We start from the raw sequence: 17,568 nt of genomic DNA, 5'->3' as shown, positions 1-17,568 counted from the left end.
GAGACAACTTCTGGTTTCTCACAGTAGTTTCATGAGAGGAATTGCAAGACTCATCCTCACAAGAAGATCAATACCGCCTCCCTCTAAAAGGAGTCACCACTTCCCCCTGACAGCCATCTCTTCTCATGTGATCCTCCCTCATGATACCACCCCTAGGGTTAGGATCAGGTAGCGGCTGCCTTCCCCCGGCCACAAGGGAAGAGCTTTAATTCTGGGGTCCAGTGATGACTCTGAAGGATTCATCACACTAGCAACACCAATACATTTCTACCTATGAAGAAGGATGGCCTTATTATATTGGTTCTTTTGCTTTTCCTGGGCCTGCTCTAGATGTTTGGTTACCACCTCTTGGATTATTGCCATATGTTGTTTGAGGCGTTGAGCAGTTTGAGAGATGGGTAGAACTGCCTCTTCCCAGGTTTCTCAGAGCATATCCAGGACGTGTCTCGGTTCCCGACCATATAACAGTTCAAAGGGTGAGAATTCCAAGGAGGCCTCAAGTGATTTCCTTACTGTAAAAAGTGCCCACAGAATCATTGTGTCCCATTTCTTTCTGTCAGCTTCAAGCAGTTGTATAAAGATTTTCTTTAGGGTCTGGTTGAAGCGTTCTACCAACCCGTTCGTTTGGGGATGATAAACTGATGTCCAGACAGTCTTTATTTGCAGTATTGGATTTACCTCTGCCATGATCTTAGACATAAATGTACTTCCCTGATCTGTTAAAATCTCCTTGGGAAATCCCACCCGAGATAAGAAAGGTATAAGATGCTTCAAAATCTGCTGGGTGGTATTGTTTCTAAGCGCCAAGGCTTCTGGATACCTGGTTGCATAGTCAACTAGGACTAATATACATTTTTTCGCCAGCTTTGAAGGGTCAAGCATACCAATAATGTCTATTCCAATTCTGGAAAAATGTATCTCAATAATCGGGAGAGGTTGGAGAGAGGCTGGTGAAATCATTGGGGCAGCTATTATTTGACAGATAGAGCAAGTATTCACAAAGTTCTTTACAAAGGCATGAACTCCCGGTCAGTCAAACCTAGGGACTACCTGACCTTGAGTTCAAGGTGACGCCCCGATTACCAGAGGTTAAATGTCAGTTTACCAGTTCTAGAGCTACCCTTCAGTGACTCCTAGGTATTAATAACTGGGTTCTTGACAGGCCTTCATTGGCGGCACTGCCTCTTTATAACAGTTCCCTTATAAGAAAAATAAGGGTCCGCCTTGCGCCCTGCCCTTCGTTTCGGAAATTACTTAAGAGAAACCTTCTGATAGGATTGGGTCATTAAGCTGAGCAAAACCTAAGTCTGTGATAAGCTCAGCCTCTTCCACTTGGGGGGTCTGTTCTTCATGTGTGGGTTGATCTGCCTCTCCAAATCCTAAGGTACCCCTTTCCGTAACTTTTTGTTCTGGGACTTCTTTGGGAATGGGGAAGATGGCATCATTAAGTATCCCCATGGCAATCGTTCCTCCTACTTTTACATGGTACAACTATTTCCCATGATTATGTTTACTATTATCAGGGTCTATTACACCGGCCATGACAACAAGAACATATTTCCATGCCAACCCTGATTTAGAAGCAAGTCTTACATAAGTTCCATGGGGCAGTGACAGACTGAGTCTTGTGGGGAGTAACTGGCTGTCTCCTACTTCAATGGTGACCTCAGCACGGCTATTAGGTTCAAAACCAATGGACTCTTTAGTAGCCACGGTACAGTCTGATACTCTGGGAGTAGGTTTACAAAATTTCAGGGTCCCCCAACTTTTGTCAGTTCGGCACAATCCCACTTCTGACACCATATGTGGTATCAACTGTCCCAATTGTTTCTCCTAGTCCGGAATAAATAATGCACAGAAAAACAGCAGGACCACCTGCTGATGAATGAGACACTGTTTTGCTCCTAGGTACAACACCTATTGGTTGCCAAAAAAATAGTCATCCACTTTGCCAGTTTCAAGTAAATGCACTTTTATATAGTGTTCAGTGTAGAATTTTCAATTTTAAACTTCATTCCATTCCAAAATCTTTTTTTCATACACATTAGAACATAAAAAACATGCTTGTTTTTCCAATGGTTCCCCACATCACAGTCATTGCATGCTCATGTTTCGATCTGTTAAGATCCTCCTCAGGTGGAAAAAATAAATAAAAAACAAACCAATCAGCAAGAATCTCGCTACACAATCTCTGATGTCAATCATATTGTAATACACAGAGTTCAAAACATATATTGCCTGCTATTTCACTTCCTGCAATAAATACACTTTCCTGCATGCTAAGTACATCACTAACCCACCAACGTGCCCAACACATATCTGGTAATCCAAATGCTCACTTCAAAAATTAACTCAATAATGTGTGTCCACATGCATCACAATAAGCAAATTCAATGATAACAGCTCATGGTTCCATTTAATGATCTACAATCGGATGGACTCTGTACAAATTAATCTATACACAAATCAAATGATAATATGCTTGCTAAACATAAATTGCTTTGAATACCATATCAGTTAAAATTGGGTGGTGAATCCAGTCCTCTCCAAAATTATCTTTTTTATCAAAGAATGCATCAATTGATCCCGTAAATGTAATAAGCCTAATTGTTGCCCAGTTTTTAATCAAAATAGATAGATTTTTATGGTGTTATCAATCTAGTCATCCCTAATAGAGCGTCCAGTCTCCTGAATGGATTTTCGTACTACTTTGGCCAGGCTAAGTGGATGCATCAAAACACAGAATAAGGAAGAGAGGAATCTTTGCTGGGGCATACAAAATGTGTTTCTGTCATTTTTGTATCCACAGCTCTAAATTGCTTTTTGGTTGCTCTTATTTAACTGCCCATAGAAGCCATGGACTTTTGACAGAGTATTTAACCCATTCCATCGTATGCGTTATTAAGGGGTTGGTCTGTATAACCTCACCTGTCCACTGACTCGCCAACTCCTCTGCCCCACGATTGTGAGTGAGATTTTAGTTTCCCTGTGCGACAATGGCTATGTGCCATTGCTGATTGGTTGCAGTTATCTTTAACATTGTATAAGTGAATAGAAGAGTGGGATGTAGGGTATCTACTGAACTACTTCATTTCTAATATTGAGAACTGTATATTGTTTGACTATCCTATTTTTAATACTCGTATCATCTCTACAAGTGAATAAATACACACAAATGCTAAACAGGAGTGAGAACATTCTTAATGGGTTTCTATTTATTGGTATAAAATACACTATATTGAAAGTGCAAATATGTGTTGGTTTAGTGATAAAACGGTTTAGGGAAGATATTCTATAGTTGCTCATAGACACAAGAATAATAAGCATTGGCTCCTACATACCCTCGAGATAGACCCACAGCAATATTGCTGTCCAAAGGTAAGCCTGTCAGGTGCTGAAGGGTGTTGGTTTCTCTTGCACTAAGTGCAGACATCCAACTTTGTTCAAAGCCTTTCTTCAGGTATAGCACTATTCTCTGCTGCAAAGCCTGCAACAGCCCCAGGCGGGCATTTAGTTTGCCTATGTGGTGGTTAGGCTTTGGTATGCAGAGTCTGATGAAAACCATGACAGTATTTATGCTAAGTTTTGTAAAGCGCAACACACACCTGGAGGCCTCAGAGCACTACACTAATACCACAGAAGTAGAGGAGCAGAAGGTGAAAAGGTTCTACTTTTAGGGGAATGATGTAGGTGTTTGGCCCAACCCATGTCTCACAACCTGCCCATCAGTGAGCATCATCTCATACTAAGCCCTGAGAAGATCTGTGCATGTTAGCAGCTAATAAATCTCACTGGGTCAGACATCCTGACTGGTGAAGGCATCAAGGTTCTGCTATATTTGGAACCTCGTGGCTCGGCCCCAGAGAGAAAGACTAGGTGGAATGGATTCCCAAGTAGGGAGCAGAGCCACAGTGGGATAGCATTCTCTTCATGCAGACAGCGAATCATTGGGAATTTCTTTTTTTTTCTTCAACTGTGCTGCTGTGAACAGTAGATGATGACATAACAGTATTATATACAGTGACGTTTCTAGTTTCTAAACAAAAAACCTTGCAGATCTAGAAAATGTGACAGTTTATTTGCTGGACCAATATCAATATTATTCCTTCAATCATTTTTAACATTTCATAGCAAACGTTTTCATCACTGTTCCTTTGTGAGTTACACTTTAAAGCTTCCCCATTGTATCTTCTAGTGTTTCATGATCTCCCCTTTCTTTGTGGGCCCCACTGAACAATCCCCGAGAACCATATTTTCTACATACTGTGCCCATTTACCAACACATTTGGACCAAAATTTGGTGAGAAGCTCTGGTCAAGAAGAAGCAGAAGATGTGCAGCTGAGCTGTGTGTGGAGACGCAGTCCTGATAGGCAGCGCCGGTCTTCGCAGAGAAGGCTGGAAGAGTCAAGGTGGAGACCCAGCGGAACTTTGCCACAGAAGGGGAGTCAGCCCTCGCAAACACCTCTCAACCGCAGCACGAAGAGCCGGTGAGTCAGGCTTATAGTGAAGGCGACCAGAGGACATGCGGATGTGCTTATAAGCATATAAAAAGTACTTCTGAATATCGACATAAGAGAACTAAATGGATAAGGCGAATGTGGTGCAATTTCTCTGACATGCGATGTCAGTTGGGGGAAACCTGGGACCAGTATTGCCTAAGTCAAGAGACATTGCCACAAGAACATGAGGGGAAAATATGGTGTAAGAATTCTGACTTAAAGAGGTCAGGTGGGATATACTTGGAACAAGCATTGCCAAGAGTCAAGAGAGATTGTTATAAGGAAGAATTTGAACAAACCCCCAAATATTGGATGGCGGTTGGGGGAAATTGGTACAAGTAACGGTTAAGGAGAAAGTGAATGTGAAAAGAAGCTTGATAAGGATATCAGCTGAGGAAGTCAATGTGCAGAGAAGCCTGACAAGGATATCAGGTTGTGAAAACCAAACCTTTTGAGAAAGGATACCTGGCAGGACAGTACACCAGCAGATCTCAGTGGGCCAAAAAGGGGGATATTCCTGGCAGAGGACTAAACCAGGATATCAAGAGTTTACCGTTGATGGGTTTCCTGGGAGGAGACTGTCCTGGGAAACTCACTGTGAATTGCTATGTTGAGAAGAGATGTGTTCATCTTAACTTCTTGTTTCCTTTGAACATTTTGTCAACCAGAAACTTTGAAAAGACGAGCCTTTCGCCAGGTTTGAACCTCTATTCTGAAAAGACATTTGTTTTTGCCATCCTGAAAAAAATAGTAAAGACTTTCCTTTGCCTAATTTAAACCAAATCTCGGGAAAGAATACTTTGTTTTACCATTCTGAAAGATCAGGAGAGACTTCCTCTCTTTTCATATCAGTGCCATGGAAAGAACATTTGTTTAAGCACCTTGAGGGGAGCACTGGAAGAAAGAGACAATCGTAATGTATTTAAAGAGACTGGTTTTGGCACAGAATATTGTGAATATTTTGCCTGAAATAATCTAGGGGAGGAGAGTCAACTATGGGGGGAAAATAAGTATTTTGTTGAATTTACATGTTTGTGTTGTTGCACTTTTCGGGTGAGTTGAACTTGCACAATTTGTTTGTATGTATTAGTGGGAGGGTCAGACTGAGTTTGGACACAAGGCCATCTTGCTTTAGTTTTAGTTTCATAGGGACATTCTTGTTAGGATAGGGAAAGTTAGGCCTTTATCCAAACCTCTTTTCATTAATAAAATGACTGGTGTTGAGAATGATACCTCTTTGTGTCCGCCTCTCATTTCTGACCTCTCACAGAGGTCAATTAAGCTGCCACTCTGTTCATTCATAGGGATTCTCCAGAGAAATCATTCTCCGATACTTCCTCGGGGGTGAGGAGTCACTGAAGCTTTTATATCCCTCTGTGCATTCATGGGGAGGCTCCACAGCATGGATTCTCCGAGTGATGCCTCTTTGGAGGTGAGTGGTCACTTGAGCTGTCACTCTGTTCATTCATAGGGATTCTCCAGAGAAATCATTCTCCGATACTTCCTCGGGGGTGAGGGGTCACTGAAGCTTTTATATCCCTCTGTGCATTCATGGGGAGGCTCCACAGCATGGATTCTCCGAGTGATGCCTCTTTGGAGGTGAGTGGTCACTTCAGCTGTCACTCTGTGCATTCATATGATTTTTCCCTAGTATGAAGCATCCAATGCCTCTTCAGGGATGAGGAGTGACTGAAACTTTTCTTACACACTGTGCATTCATAAGGCTTCTCCTTTGTATGTACTTTCATATGGCTGTACAGATGCGCCCTCTGGGTAAAGCATTTGTCACACTCTGTGCACTGGAATGGTCGCTCTCCATTATGAATCTTCTGATGGTTGTGCAAATTTGAACTAAAAGTGAAGCTTTTATCACACTCTGTACACTGGTACGGTCGCTCTCCAGTGTGGATCAACTGATGCTGGTACAGATTTGAACACTGAGTGAAGCTTTTCCCACACTCTAGACACAGGTATGGTCGATCCCCAGTGTGGGATCTTTGATGTTGCCTCAAATTTGACTTTGAGTTAAAGTGCCTCTGACATTCAGTGCATTCATAGAGCATTTCTTTGGTATGGATCTTGTGATGCTGGATCAGAGGCGACTTCAAAGTGTAGCTTTGATCGCCCTCTGTACTTCTGTAGGGCCTCTCGCCTGTGTGGGATCTCTTGTGTATGATTAGAGCAGATCTGTCACTGAAGCTCTCCCCACAGACGCTGCAGCTAAGTGCTTTCTCCTTTGTGTGGGTCCTCATATGCATCACAAATTGGGATTCTTCGATGAAGCTCTGATCACAGTAGGTGCATCTTCTACGGTCCATTTGGAGGCTCTCCGTTATGGAAATGGCTCGATTTTCTGTAGAAAGAAGCAGATGTTTCAGACATTATTGCTTGGCCACGTACAGCCTACAGATCAACAGACCTAGCTCAGAGCTGCGCCGCTTTAACCACTAACAAACTCGGCTCATACATTTGCCTACAGTCCAGCAGATAACATTTTGCAGAAAAATATCATTTTGAAACATGAACAGGGTTTGAAGGACAATAACATAAAAATAAATACTAATATGGGATACATTACTCACCGTAATCGTATTTTTGATGCTTGTATCTGCTTAGATTCACATGCTGTGCATAGGCCGACATCTAGTGGAAGCTGCGGAGTATTACAGTTTGTTTTTCGAAACTCGAAAATGGGCATCGACACAGGGCGTGCCAGTAATACTATCCCTAGTGTGACGTCCACTGTACCCAAGATCCCTCACGCGTCTATGATCCTTAGATTGTATTTTTTCTGACATGAGGTAGCACGAGGAGTAGCGTGAGTACATATAATCCAAGCAGATATATAGAAAGGTAAGACTACAAGCAACCATGCGCCTTCTCTCAGAGTGGAGGAAGTTTGGGTCGCATGTCAATCTAAGCGGATACAAGCATCAGAAATACGATTACGGTGAGTAATGTATCCCTTCTGAGGCTTGTGGAATCTGCTTAGATCACATGCTGTGCATAGATTAGCGAGCAGTACCTGAAGAAGGAGGTGGGATGTGAGAAGGGTCATGAGCAAATAAATGTCTTAGAACCGCTTGTCCCACTTGTGTATCTGCCTTGGAATGGTTGTCAATGCAGTAATGCTGAGTAAAAGTGTGAATAGAGCTCCAAGTAGCTGCTTTGCAAATGGTGTCAAGGGGTACATTTGCAATGAAAGCCAGAGTGGCCCCAATGCCTCTTGTAGAGTGGGCTCTTGGCGTGAAAGGCAGAGTCTTTTCAGAGAGTGAGTAACACAGCTGGATGCAGTTAATAATCCACTTCGAGATGGCACCTTTAGAGACGCGATCCCCCTCTCTGCCTGTAGCTACGGAGACAAACAGCTGATCTGTTTTCCTTAGCGGTCTGGTTTTATTTACATAGTAGAGGACCGCCGTACGCACATCTAGGGTGTGTAGTTTCACCTCAGCCGAGCTTTGATGGTCCTGGAAGAAAGCAGGAAGCTCGATGGACTGGTTTATGTGGAATTTAGATATAAACTTAAGTGAGAACCTAGGGTGTGTGCGTAAAACCAGTTTGTTATGGACAGTAAATAAGGGATCCTGCACTGACAGAGCCTGAATTTCACTGACCCTTCTTATAGAAGTAATAGCTACTAAGAAGGCCGTTTTATAAGTCAGGTGTTTGAGACTGCTTTTATGCATGGGCTCGAAAGGGGGGCCCATGAGCTTAGATAGCACCACATTAAGGTCCCACCCTGGTGGTGGGTTTGAAATAGGAGGGTGAAGTCTCTTTACTCCTTCCATGAAGGCTTTAACTACTGGTACTTTCCACCACGAGACCTTGTTATGGGAAGTGGTGTATGCCGACAAGGCTGCCAGGTGTACTTTCAGTGAGTTAAAAACCAGTCCTGCATCCAGCAGGTGGAGCATGTATGTAACAATAGTGGAAGGAGTGCAATCAACTGGGTTGATTTGTTTACTTTGGCACCAGATAACGAATCTCTTCCACTTGTCAAAGTAGCAGTGCCTTGTGTTTGGTTTCCTAGATTCCTTTAGGATGTCCATACACCTCTGTGGTAAATTGAGATGTCCAAACTCTATGACCTCAGGAGCCATGCTGCCAGGTTCATTGAGTTGGGTTGCTGATGCACTGTTTGACCTTGGTGCAGGGACAGTAGGTTGTACCAGGCCGGAAGTTTGATGGGCTCGCACACCGCCATCCTGCGTAAGTGTGGGAACCACGGTTGTCTTGCCCACATGGGAGCAACTATGATGAGCGTCATCGACTCTCTGTTCATCTTGTTGACCACCTTCCTGATGAGAGGAGTTGGTGGAAAAGCGTACGCAAACATCCCTGACCAGTTCATCCACAGGGCGTTCCCCTGGGAGTCTGGTTGGGGGAACCTGGATGCAAATCCTGGGCATTGTCCGTTTTCGCTTGTGGCGAATAAGTCTATAGTGGGGAAACCCCAATGAGAGAAGATATCTTCTACAACCTCTCTGTGTAGAACCCATTCGTGTTCCTCTGGGAAGGAGTCTCTACTCAGAGCATCCGCTAGGGAATTGAGCTCCCCTGGAACATGTTGTGATGACAGGAAGATGTTCCGTCTGAGTGCCCATATCCAGATTTTCTGGGCAAGCTTGGACAGTTTTGGCGAACGAGTCCCTCCTTGCTTGTTCAGGTAGAACATGGCTGTCGTGCTGTCCGTCCGGATTTGCACTGACAGGTTTAGTAGGTAGGGCTCGAACGCTTGAAGCGCTCTGAATACTGCCAGAAGCTCTAGCAGGTTGATGTGGTTCTTGGCCACTGAGGGAGACCAGAGACCCTGAGCTGTGTGGTGGAGATGGTGAGCTCCCCACCCCGTCAGGCATTCATCGGTGGTGACTACTGCCTGTACTTCAGGATCGTAAAAGGGTTTCCCCTGTGCAAGATTCTCTCTTGTCCACCAGTGAAGGCTTTGTACCAGTGTTGGCGAAACGACCACTAGATCGTCCCACTGACCACTTGCCTGAGACCACTGTTTCGCCAACCATTCCTGCATGGGACGCATGTGCAGGGGGGACCAGGTAAATACATGACGCCATCATGCCCAGCAAACGCATTGCTTTGCGTACTGTTATTTGGCGACCGGACTGATATTGCAGAATTTGCAGTAGTATATTCCGAATTCTTTCCTCTGAAGGAAATGTCAACCCCTCTTGAGTATCTAGGATTGCTCCTAGGAACTGTTTGGAGGTGCCTGGCACCAGGCTTGACTTTTTCTCGTTGATTGAGAAGCCTAATTCGTGGAGGAGGTCGATAGTCCTTTGAATGTTTATCCTGCAAATTACTGGGGTTTCCCCCGTTATGAGCCAGTCGTCCAGTTAAGGGTATACCAGGATTGCCTCCCTGCGTAGGTGTGCAGCCGCCACCGCCAGTACCTTGGTGAATACCCTTGGTGCCGAAGCTATCCCGAAGGGCAGTACCTTGAACTGGTAGTGCCGACTGTCCACCTTGAAGCGCAAGTACCTTCTGTGCGCTGGAAACATGGAAATATGAAAATAGGCATCTTTCATATCCAAAGTTGCCATGTAATCCGCCTTTTTTAGGAGGGGATTACCTCTTGTAGAGTAGTCATTCGAAACTTTTGGGGCTTGACATACTTGTTGGCAGGCTGTAAGTCCAATACTGGGCGCATTGTCAAATCTTTTTTTGGCACAAGGAAGTAAGTTGAATAAATACCCTTGTTTACCTGGTGTCCCGGGACGAGTTCTATCGCGTCCTTTGCTAGCAGATTGGCAATCTCCTCGAGGAGAATGTTCTGATGTTCTAAAGAGTGTACTCTTTGTCGTGGAGGATGGTTCCGGGGACGCTGCAGTAGTTCTATACAGTACCCTGCGGATACTGTTGACAGCACCCATCTGTCTGATGTGATCCCTTCCCAAGCCTGGGTGAAGTTGGAAATGCGTCCCCCTACTGGGGTTGCGTGAGAAGGGACCCTGAACTGAGCGTCACTGCTTTGGTGGAGGCGTGCCGCCTCCTCTACTGGGGCTGCCTCTGCCTTTACCACGTCCTCTCCTATTACCCCTGCCGTAACCCTGGGTAGACTGTTGGCTGTTGTTGTTCCACTGTGTACCTTGCCCCTATGAATAGTTTGGTCCTCTCTGGGAATTTTGGCCGCGTGGGCGACGAAAATGTCCATTCCCCCTCTGGTTAGGGGGTTTATTGGTTAGTTGGCCAAGGGACTTGAGTGTCTCATATTCGTCCTTGGCATTCTTCAGCGCGTCCTCGACCGCCTTACCAAACAACAGATCGGCTTCCACCGGTTTGTCCAACAATGATGCATGGGTTTCTGCCTTAAAACCAGACTGTCGTAACCATGCATGTCTCTTGATAACAGTACCTTCTGCTATCAATCTGCCTGCGTTGTCCGCGGCGTCAAAAGTTGCTTTTAAAATGCAACCAGACACGGCCCTTCCCTCTGCCGAAATTCGTGCTAACTGGCCCTTTAAGGGTTCTGGTGCAGAGGCTATGAGTGCCGCGACTTCTTCCCACTGATGGCAGTTGTAGCTGGCCAACAGGGTGAGGGAGTTTGCAATCCTTGCCTGATAGGCGGACGTTGAGGCTACTTTCCTGCCGAAACCATATAGTTTCTTGCTCTCCTTGTCTGGAGGAGCTTCGGACGATGACAAGGGTGTTCCAGCCCTCTTACGAGTGTTAGTGACAACCAGGGAGTCTGGCTTCAGATGTCCTCTTACATAGAGAGGGTCAGACTGGGCTGCCCTGAAAAGTTTTTCAACTCTGGGATTGACTGCTCTGGTGAGGTTCGGGTTCACCAGGGACGGGTCTATTCTTCGCTGAATAGATTTAAGGATAGGGATGGTCTGAGCAACAGGCCTCCTTTCTCCCACTAACTCCTCGGCGAAGTCCCTCTCCTCCTGGACACCGTGGGTGTCAATATGGAAATGGTCTGCTGCTCGCTCGAGAACCTCGTTCAGGAGGGGTTGGTTATTGACAGGGGAGTCGGTAACCGGGGCTTCCTTCTCTACCGGGGAATCTACGCTGTAGGTTTCAGGGTCTTCCTCTTCCTCTTCTTGGTCCTCATCATCCCCATAGTAGCCCGTCCCAGTTTGCTCTTCTACCATGCCAAATTCTGGGTCCTCACCAAAGGAAGTCTCTCCTTGATACTGTGAGTATGGTTGTACATTGAAGGGGTCCGAAGACCTCATAGGTGTCTCAAACCAGGGCTTCTTACTCGGGGGGATAGGATCATTAGAGCCTGAGGGTGCAGACCCTTGTGGATTATATGAAAGAAAATGGTCTGGATTTTTAGCATAAAAGTCTACCAAAGAAGACATCCTTGACATGACCCTATCTATGTCATCACTCGACCATTCTCTGGAACTGGGAATGACTCTCTCAGAAAGTCTAGGAGACTTATCCTGAGTAGACTTGCTGGTCTTAGAAATAGCAGCAGACTTGGGCTTGTCTGTCTGTTTAAGAGGAGTGGAGTGTTTTACAGGTGTGGAAGAGTGCAGTGGCTGCTTCTTCTGCTGTTTTCCCCCCTCCCCGTGAGTGGAAGAGTGTTTTCCCTGTCCCTTTGGGCCTCCGGAGGCTTTCGACGCCTGGCGTCGAGGATCGGGGGTAGAGTCCCTGTCCTTCGAACATGGGGGTAGGGAATCGGGGGCTGCGGTGATCTTGTCTGCGGGCTCCGACTCCTGGAGAGCGGCCTGGGGGTGGAAGTCGTCTTCGTCCTCCGACGATCGAACTTCCGTTAGCTTAGGGAGCGAGGCACTCTAGGCAAGAGTGGATGATTGCCTGGAGTCATGCGGCGATCTCGATCGAGAACGCCCAGAGGACACCGATTCGGACCGTTCTCTATGTGCCTCTTTCCGAGAACTCGACGTCGTCGAGTCTCGGTTGGACTTTGTGTGTTTTGTGTGAGTGGTGTGTGAAGCGCTTGTGTCGCCGGGGGTCTTCCCCATAGCCGCCCGGTCGGACGACCTTCTGAGGTTGGGGACTTGCGCTCGGCTGTCTTTAGACGCCGTAATGCCCTCGCCGTCTGAAAGCACGGTGTCGCTGCCATTGCTGAAGGCGCCCTCCGCCTCCATGGCCGCCTGCCTGGCGTGGTTCTCCCAACGCTTCGTCGAACGGTCCTTAAGTGTCTTAGGTTTACACCTATTACACGCTCTGCAGTTCGCCTCGGGGTGGTCCCTCGGCAAGCAGAGATTGCACGTGGCGTGCCTGTCGACCCAAGGGTATTTACAATTGCACTAGGGGCAGAATTGAAAAGGGGTACCCTCCATACGCATCTTGAGGCAGCGGGCTGGTAAGTGTAGGAAATGTATAAGATGTACCTATATACAAAGAGTGTAGAGTATGTCCAACCCCCCACTCTCCCTACTTGCAGGGCCGAGGCCAGAGGCCTTCCGAGGCCCAAATCCGTTGTGCAGCAGCCGACGGTCGAATTCTTCTCCAAGCCGGCGTCGAGTGTCGAAGTTCGACGTTGGGGTGGGAAAGGATGTCAATTTATCGATATTTAGCAAAAGTATGGCTAAGGCCAGGGGACTCCGCAAAATGCTTCCGACCAGTATGGTGGAAAAAATACAATCTGAGGATCCTAGACGCGTGAGGGATCTTGGGTACAGTGGACGTCACACTAGGGATAGTATTACTGGCACGCCCTGTGTCGACGCCCATTTTCGAGTTTCGAAAAACAAACTGTAATACTCCGCAGCTTCCACTAGATGTCGGCCTATGCACAGCATGTGATCTAAGCAGATTCCACAAGCCTCAGAAATATTGTTATAAAGTGGTTACAGTTTATTTAAACATTTACACTAAAAACAATACAACGAACTATACAAGACAAACAAGGAAATACAAACACTTGATATACACAGAGCAAATATAGCACGAACAAGCATTACTCTCAACAGTCCAATTGTTTTAAAAGATTGTAAAGATTTCTACTAAAGTGCAATTCTATGTAAACATTTTATCTTAGAAGAGCATGGACCCTGATTAAGTAGTGAACCAGTGCAATGGTAAGCTAATTAAGGCTCCCACTCATTAGATGCTGCCAGAAACACTGGGTCCTCATATCACAAACTTCTCAAACAGTTGAAATCGAAGCAATGCAATGGCAGGGCACTCAATGGACGGATGCTCTAGCGTTTCACAAGAACCCACATTCGAACAAAGGCGATAAGTCATAGAATGCAGAGGGATACTAATTAAGCAATATGCCCCGAGACGGGGGGCATTACCGAGTTCGGTAATGCCCCGGGGCCTATAGTTATAGGCTGCGGTGAGGAACATATTGCTATTAGTACCCCGGCCCGCAAGACCGGGGTACTAAAAGCATCTTTTTCTGTCTGAAACTCTGCTGCGTTTCGGAACATAAAAAAAAATGATAATAAAATGACAAAGAAAATGGCCCCCAGGGAAGGGAAAACTAAGTCTGTTTTCCCCTTCCATAGCGGCCATCGGGAGCAGATGCGCTGGGAACAGAAGGATTCTCGTCTGGTTAACGACCTGGAGAGAGCCAATCAGAATGTGTTTTACATTCTGGTTGACTCTCACGGGGTACTAATATAACATAATCCTTTTGAGCCTTCGCACATTCTATCTGGGCAATTGCAAAATATAACAATGAGCACAATCGTAGTGATCTTTGTCCATACACTGCGCTGTGGGACGACCAGGGAAGATCTGGGTACGGATATTGCTTTCACCACATGATGCAGAGTTTAGTATAAACATTTAATTATGGGAAGTCCTTCTAAAAAAGTGAAAGATCCCTCCTCTGTGCCATCACTCATTTTTAGTTGAACAATATTGTGTTAAAACTAAAATAAACAGTGACATTCAATTTTTCAGTTAACCTCGTAACAGTTTTTGCTGCAGTACATTCCGAGCAAATGCAAACGCATGGTCACAGAAACAAAGGGTAACATGAACAGGCAGTAACACCAATAGACTTAAAAACAGAACAATTAGTACAATAGTTGGGGTTTTAATAAAGTATCCTGGCTTGAATCCAGGAAATTGAGCAACAACTAAGTTTATAATATTTATTTAAAAATGCATTCTAGAATGTATATTTTATGTTAATGTTTAGCAATGTAGCATTCATCATTTCTTGGTGGACGGGCTGGTTAGACTGCTAACGACCCTCCAGGCCGAGACTTGCAGGCTTGAGTGTAGTGATTAATGCTATTGCCATCCAACACTAGTCTTTGGTGCTAACAACGGTTATGTGGTTTTACAAAAGAAATAATCATAAAAGAAATTGAAGCCGGATCTCTGTGCAGAGCCTCTATTTCTTTTCTACAACCACTGTGGTCGTAGTCAGTGAGAACTGAGCAGAGGCCGCATCAGGAGAGGAACGAGGGGTGGCTGGTGAGTTGTTTTCTTGGCTGGTATAAACGGTTGCCACAAGAATGAGTTTGTGACCGAGTGTAGCGAGGGAGCACGAACTAACGAAAATGGGTTTGGGGTTCAGGAGGGATTCTTCCCCCTCCCCAAAGAACATTTTTTAAATAATAGGTTAAAATGTTGCATTGCACAGCACACTTTCTGTGAAAATTTGGGTAAAAGGTCAACAATTGGTTTTGTAGAGTGTAGGGTAAATCATGAAAAAAAGTACAATAGATGCAAGTCACCAAAGGTGCACAGGGCATTTCCCAATGCATTATCATGCCGGTGTCTTCAATATATGCCAATATAAAAAAACATTTCCATGCTGGCTCCACCAACGTATGCTAGTATTTCCATATAAGACCATACTCATGTTCGCTTGAAGATTTATTTTATTGTATCACTACCGGGGCTCTGCCATCCTAGCACCTTCGGTGCCCAACCCCAGGGGCCCTAGACTCTGCGGCTTGGGTGCTTGTAGGGATACCACACCAAGGGCTTGCTTTGTTGGCACCCCCCTCTTTGGGGAATCCAAAAGTTGGACAGTATACCAGCAAAATTGGGTGCATTTGGGACAGAATGACATCAGACTTGCATGAAACATCACACGTAATCGTCACTTATATACCCATTCATACACAACTTCATCAGTGAATGAACGTCAGTGAATGGACTTCAAATGCCTCAGGAATTGCAGTTTGGACAGTACACCATCAAAGTGGGCGAAATGTGCAACGGGAGGACACCATACCCATGTGTGTAGGCTGTACAATGCCCCATGTGAAAGTGTTACAAAAAACATTACACAAAAATGTCACTCATACACAACTTCAGAAGTGCACTCCAATGCCTTCAGAATTGCAGATTTGGACAGCATACCATTAGAGTGGGCTAAATGTGGAACAGAATGACACCAGTCCCATGTCTGTAGGACATATGTTGACCCCAATTTCAAGCGTTACAAAAACATGACAAAAATTATTACACAAAACCATCACTTATGATTTTAAATTATAGGGTAGATTACTGGCACTGGGCACAAAACTGGCTCTGCCAATATAAGCCAGTACTGCTATGTAAGTAAATACTCCCGTCGGTTTGGCCATTAAAAGTGACATGTCACAATAGGAAAACCTGTCCAAACTGGTTCCAATGTGAGCCAGTCTAGACCCATAAGAACACTTATGATGCTTGATTCATCATAGATTGCTCAGTTAATAAAAAGTCATGCTGCAGTAAAAAATATACAGGCTGCTACACCAAAACAGTGTAGCGAGGTAACACTAGTTATCCTGCTTGCTTTTTTAAAGATGCCGAGTAATAAATGTCATGCCACAGTATGCAATGGCTAGACTGGCTGTACCAAAATGTCAGTCAAACATGCAACATCAATAAAGGATGCGTCAAAAAGGCTCACGTGATCTCCATTCTTCCAGAGCCTTACACACAAACACATGCATCCTCTTTCACCCACCGGTCACTCACCCATACATCCCCTCCCACATTCATTCACATCTACACAAGCACACACCCACCCACGCAGAATATTCAAAAATATACCATCACATGCATACTCATTTACCCACCAGTCACTCTCTCATACACTTTTTCTTACCTCCACCCGTTGCATTCTCTACACTGACCCACACCCACTCATACTCATTCACCCGCCAGTCCCTCACTCACACCTTCTCTTACATCCACTCACTGAAATCTCTACACAGGCCCACACCCACCCAACACATTCTAAAATACACCATCACATTAATACTCATTCACCCGAAAGTCCCTCACTCACACCTTCTCTTACATCCACTCACTGAAATCTCTACACAGGCCCATACCCACCCAACACATTCTAAAACACACCATCACATTAATACTCATTCACCCGCCAGACCCTCACTCATACCTTCTCTTACATCCACTCACTGAAATCTCTACACAGTCACACACCCACCCAACACATTCAAAAACACACCACCACACTAATACTCATTCACTCGCCAGTCCCTCACTCACACCTTCTCTTACATCCACTCACTGAAATCTCTACACAGGCACACACCCACCCAACACATTCTAAAACACACCATCACATTAATACTCATTCACCCGCCAGTCCCTCACTCACACCTTCTCTTACATCCAATCACTGGATTCTCTACACAGGCACACACCCACCCAACACATTTAAAAATACACCATCACATTAATACTCATTCACCCGCCAGTTCCTCACTCACACCTTCTCTTACATCCACTCACTGGATTCTCTACATAGGCCCACACCCACCCAGCACATTAAAAAACACACAATCACATTAATACTCATTCACCCGCCAGTCCCTCACTCACACCTCCTCTTACATCCACTCACTGGATTCTCTACACTGGCACACACCCACTCAGAATATTCAAAAACACACCATCACATTAATACTCATTCACCCGCCAGTCCCTCACTCACACCTTCTCTTACATCCACTCACTGAAATCTCTACACAGGCACACACCCACCCAACACATTCTAAAACACAGCATCACATTTATACTAATTCACCTGCCAGTCCCTCACTCACACCTTCTCTTACATCAACTCACTGGATTCTCTACACTGGCCCACACCCACCCAACACATTCAAAAACACACCATCACATTAATACTCATTCACCCGC

General features: G+C 45.3%; 1 protein-coding gene across 4 annotated transcripts in view; it reads right to left on the bottom strand.

The window, feature by feature from the left end:
- Positions 1–1,947: 1,947 nt before the first annotated feature.
- LOC138489485 (zinc finger protein 154-like) overlaps positions 1,948–17,568 on the bottom strand; it is a 153,596-nt gene continuing 137,975 nt past the window's right edge. For all 4 annotated transcript variants that reach the window (XM_069617225.1, XM_069617227.1, XM_069617226.1 and 1 more), the window contains one exon: positions 1,948–6,853. In XM_069617225.1, the coding sequence (XP_069473326.1) occupies positions 6,120–6,853 (734 nt within the window). In that variant the 3' untranslated portion in view covers positions 1,948–6,119. The remainder of the gene's footprint in view (positions 6,854–17,568) is intronic.

This window comes from Ambystoma mexicanum, chromosome 9, assembly GCF_040938575.1.
Source record: "Ambystoma mexicanum isolate Mex_15411 chromosome 9, UKY_AmexF1_1, whole genome shotgun sequence".
Classification (NCBI taxonomy): domain Eukaryota; kingdom Metazoa; phylum Chordata; class Amphibia; order Caudata; family Ambystomatidae; genus Ambystoma; species Ambystoma mexicanum.
The sequence above is the reverse complement of the archived record's forward strand: the minus strand, read 5'-3'. Positions and strand labels throughout refer to the sequence as shown.